Raw genomic sequence first — 5,000 nt, forward strand, 5'->3', positions numbered from 1 at the left:
CAGAAGTAGTAGGCTTACCTTTTATTGGTAACCTAACTGTTACGGTTCATTGTTTTTAAAGTAAGAGGCCTGACTTCTATGTTCACAGCAAACTTGAAAAAAGAGAATATTAAGCCATGGTTTAACTGCACTATAGGCAGTCTGAAATGTGCACTTTATAATTTTTTTTTTTACCGCCCTGTTTGGCAATGTTGTTTTTCAATAAAATAAAACATTGCGTAAAACAAGCCAATCCACTTTTTCATGATAAGAGCATTAAAATAAAATTTGCGATTAATTAATTTGCGATTAATAGCGATTCATTTTGAGTTAACTATGACAAAAATGCGATTAATCGCGATTAAATATTTTTATTGTTTGACAGCACTAATATATATATATATATAACCTACAATGAATGTTGTGATCTACACAATGATATGTTTCGCAAGACATCGGACATTAGACTTACATCAGAGTTAATTCCATAAATAACTGACTTCACTGCATAGATATCAGACCTCATGGTATACAACTGACTTATTCAATATGTATATCGGACTTCTGAGGTAAATAATTCCTGTTTTACTGTCCATAATATATATAAATATATATATTACAATCGAATGACCTGTTAAGCACAATGCATGCTGTGTTGGGTCTTAATATTTCCATAAAACTTTATACTAATCTCTGTTTGTATGAAACACGTTATTTTGAAAATTATCGTGCAAATTACGTTTTTATTAAATTAAATTGTTATTATGGTATTTTTTTAATAACAAGTAACAAATATCCAATTAATTTAATTTGAATTCATTCGTAATAATTATTAATAAAGCTAGTTGTAATATAATAATATGTAAGAAGTGAATTATTATTTCATAACTCTTTTTAATTGATAATTCCATGCATTCATTTTTTTTTTTGAATATGTCACATTTATTTGTTTATACAATCTCCCTTCCAGTTAAAAAAAAAAATCAAAAGTCAGAAGGGTCAAATTAAGTAATTTTTAGTTTGTGTATATGTGAGGTTGCATGTGTGAGTGCTGGTGCGTGTGTGTGTGTCCTTAATAAAGTCTGTCTCTGGGTTTCTGTTCTTTCCTTTTGTGCCGATTCTGGAAGGTTCTGGAGTGACGGCTCACGTCTTTTGTGTGGCATTTGAAGCATGTTAGCTGATTTGAGCTCTAAAACGGATCTTTAATTTTTTTCTTTATTATTTTCTCTAGCTTCCCTATGTTTCTGACCAGCATTTCGTGTCATATATAATTTAGTTATATTTAAAAAAATATATAATTATTAATATAATTTCTGAATGTCTGAAAGGATAGCATGGGTTGGATCAAGGAGGCATTCCTGTTGTGTCCAGTGTTTTTATTTTTTTCATGTGGCCTAGTAAAACCTCATGAATTTATGAATAAGAAATAAACCACCATCATTTTTATTTCTGTTCCAATTCAAATTCTCATCATAATATTTTCTGACTACATTTCCATTCATATTATTGTGTTCCGATTCAGAATCTCATTCCGACTCTGAACATTCTAGTTCCAACTCTCATTCCAACCCATACTCATTTTTTTGGATGTTCAGATAGTCCTTGCCCCATATATTCCTGGGATAGATTATTATTATCATTATTATTAGATTATTATTGTGTATGTATGTATGTATGTATTTATTTGTATGCATTATTCTGACCTCCGCCCTGCTCCAGGCTGACCCACCCTTCTCCTCTGCTTTCTCCCCAGGCAGCAGGTCTCTCTCCTGGGGACTCTCAGACCCCCGGCCTCCTCCTGGCGCCGGGGGTGCGGTGGGGTCAGACACCCATCAACCAGTCCACGCCTTGGGAGACTGATGAGCCGCCGGTAAAACAGCACAGAGAGGCAGAGCCCACAGGTATGTGTATGTATATATATATATGTGTGTGTGTGTGTGTGTGTGTGTGTGTGTGTGTGTGTGTGTGCGTGTGTGTGTGTGTGTGTGTGTGTGTGTGTGTGTGTGTGTGTGTGTGTATATGTGTGTGTGTTTGCACACAGCACATCTGCAGGGCAAACGTCTATGTGTGTGTGTGTGTATGTGTGTCTGTCTGTGTGTGTGAAATTGCTTCTGTCTCTCTTTCTCTCTGTGAATGTGTGTGAAACTGTTTCCAGTTGTCTGGAGGCTTGTATGTGTGTGTGTGTGAGTGTGTTTGAGTTTCCCATGGGGACAGTGTATAGCACCTTTCTAGGGCATAGCTGAAACCCCTCGCAGTGTAAATCAAGCCTCTGCAGGGCGATGATGAGACTAGCTTGTTGTTGTTGCTATTTGTTTGTGTGTTTGTTTGCTTGTGTCTTCTGGTTATTTACACTCCTCTCTTCCTATGCTATTGCCTTACATAACCCTAATAGGAGTAGAACTACCTAATAAGTTTAGCATTGAGCACAGAGGCAGCAGCACATTTATACTTTGTAATAATATCAATCCAGGATTAAGGATCAAGATTTTTTTTTGTATTATTATTAAATCAAATCAAAACCATATACAAGGTATCACATTACAAAGGCACGTCCTAAACAAGACAATGAATTAGAACAAGGTCCTAGGGGTTAGACATAAGTTGATGGTTGGAATTATGCATGTTGAGATAATCAAAGGGTTGTTTCATAGTGGTCGTTCATTTTGTACCATGATATAAATGGTGTTATAAAACAATTGGGTTCTATCGCGTTATTTAGCTGTTTCTGATTGGACGAGAAACGTTCCATGCTATGTCTTTATCCGTCAACATACCAACGGGGACTTTTCACAGCCAATAATAAATCACTCCGCGATTAAATATTCTATAGTGCGTTGATGATAACCGTTAATTCAAAATTCTTATAATTCCAAACCAAGACGTTGACAATGGAACTATTTTTTGTTGCGGAGAAACAATGGTGAAATAAACCATTTTTAATCAATAACTTAATGTGAAAATGTTAATTTGTTGACTGTAGAATTGTTTTATAAAAGCAATATAGCACTCGTGGAGTCTCGGTGGCTACGGGCCGAACACCACCCGTGGGATTATCCCTTACCTACCCCACTCCCACTCGTGCTATATTGCTTAATCGTTTGAGTGGAAGAAGGGCTGTATAACATAAACTTATATAAACCTTGTATTTCATGGTGAAGTTCTTATTATCTTTAAAACTGCATGGAACCTGTTCCTAAAGGATGTTTTATCACAACAAATAGCTTCAGGTGAACCAGCTTCAGTTCAGACTTGTTGTCTCCTCATACAAAAGTGCTGTAGGCACACACTGAAGGACATCCATCCATGCATCCATCCATCCGTTCATCCGATCCAGTCTTTAAGTGAGTGAGGTGCTTATCTGTGTTGATTCTGTGAGATTTAGACAGCCTTGGGGTGATGGGTCACACACAGACACACACACACACACACACACATACACACACACACATACACACACACTCACACACACAAACACATTCAGACACCTCCATTCAAACTGCATTTGGTCGCTTTGGTGAGGTCACTATATAGGATTTTGAGAGTTTTAAAATAAAGTGTCCTGCTGTTGAAATAGCCACTCACACACACAAGTGCGCGCACGCACCTAGATTACTTCTCCGTCCTGTCACCTCTCTATCGCCACAGAATGTTCCGGTAATGGCAGCACTCTGCTTTCACATGAAATGGCATGTTGTTTTTCTTCCTGGCTGTTTCTTGATGCGGCTGTGTGAAGCCTGGAGGTTTTATTTCAGACTGAGGACTACGATGCAGCTGAAAGGACATGGCTTAGAACGTGGGTGTTGTGTGTTGTGTGTGTCCGTGGTGCGTGCGTGCTGTGCGTGCGTGCGTGCGTGCGTGCGTGCGTGCGTTGCGTGCCGTGCGTGCGTGCGTGCGTGCGTGCGTCGTGCGTGCGTGCGTGCGTGCGTGCGGGCGGTGCGTGCGTGCGTGCGTGCGTGCGTGGCGTGCGTGCGTGCGTAGCGTGCGTGCGTGCGTGCGTGCGTGTGTGTGTGTGTGTGTGTGTGTGGTGTGTGTGTGTGCGTGCGTGTGTGGTGTGTGTGTCACGCTGCAGCTGAAAGGACATGGCTTAGGATGTAACTGTAAAGACGTCAGACAACGCTAGATGAAATATAGCTTAGACTAACGGCAGGCTTTAGACAAAAACCCCTGAAAGGTTTGCACAAGCTGTCCAAGATAGGTACATTAAAATAGGAAAATGTCTGCAAACTTCACTTCACTTTACAGCCTTATGAATGTTTGAAAGGCAGACATTTAAGGAATTTAAAATTAAGAGTGTGGACATTTATCTTTCTAGAGCAGAGCTGTGCCTGAAGGGCAATTTTTGACGATCCCGCTAAAAAAAATATGTCCGATATTTCTACAGGGAAGTACGCACAATTCCACTCTGCCCGAGTGCGAGTTCGAGGAGAACTCGGCGTACAGGCCAGGCGCGTGAAGGAGGCGTAAAATGGAGATTTGTGATGATGAAAACAACCCTGGATGACGGGGGGTCGGGGGGTGGGGGGGGTGACGCTGAATGTCCCTGCTTGTGCATGACCAGCTTCACTCAGTAGACAACACATCTGCTTCTATGGAAATTAGAGAGTCAGATGCTTCTATGACCTGAGGGGGGGGTGGGGGGGGGGGGGGGGGGTCAGGTGGGGGGTGGTAGCCTGTCTGTGTGTGTTTCTGTGTTTATATGACTGACATCATTGAATGTCAGTGAGATTATGTCATTACGTCTGAAATGGGAGACAGACACTATGGCCCACCCCAATCCTCTGGGCAGTGGTGGACTCTGAAGTGTGTGTGTGTGTGCGTGTGTGTGTATGGGGGGGCGGGGGCTTGACATCCCAAGTGTGTGGTTCTTGAGCCAGTGGTCGACCTTTAGGTGGGGGGTCCATGTTGAGTGTTTCCGGGTGGCCCTCTAGGGTCTGTGCCCCCTGGAGAGAACACAGTAGGGGTCCTGTGGAGCGTGCTCAGTAGGGAGCAAGCTTGGGGGGGGGGGGGGTGGGGGTGGTGGG

At 41.5% G+C, this 5,000-nt stretch overlaps 1 protein-coding gene across 1 annotated transcript in view; it reads left to right on the top strand.

Annotated features, from left to right (window-relative positions):
* LOC308382592 (kelch-like protein 29) overlaps positions 1–5,000 on the top strand; it is a gene marked incomplete at both ends in the record, with an annotated part of 139,084 nt that overhangs the window by 66,550 nt on the left and 67,534 nt on the right. Inside the window, one exon of the mRNA XM_080860987.1 lies at positions 1,733–1,880. Coding sequence (XP_080717113.1) covers positions 1,733–1,880 — 148 coding nt within the window. The remainder of the gene's footprint in view (positions 1–1,732; positions 1,881–5,000) is intronic.

The sequence above is a fragment of the Sprattus sprattus genome (assembly GCF_963457725.1).
Source record: "Sprattus sprattus genome assembly, contig: scaffold_43, whole genome shotgun sequence".
Taxonomy (NCBI): domain Eukaryota; kingdom Metazoa; phylum Chordata; class Actinopteri; order Clupeiformes; family Clupeidae; genus Sprattus; species Sprattus sprattus.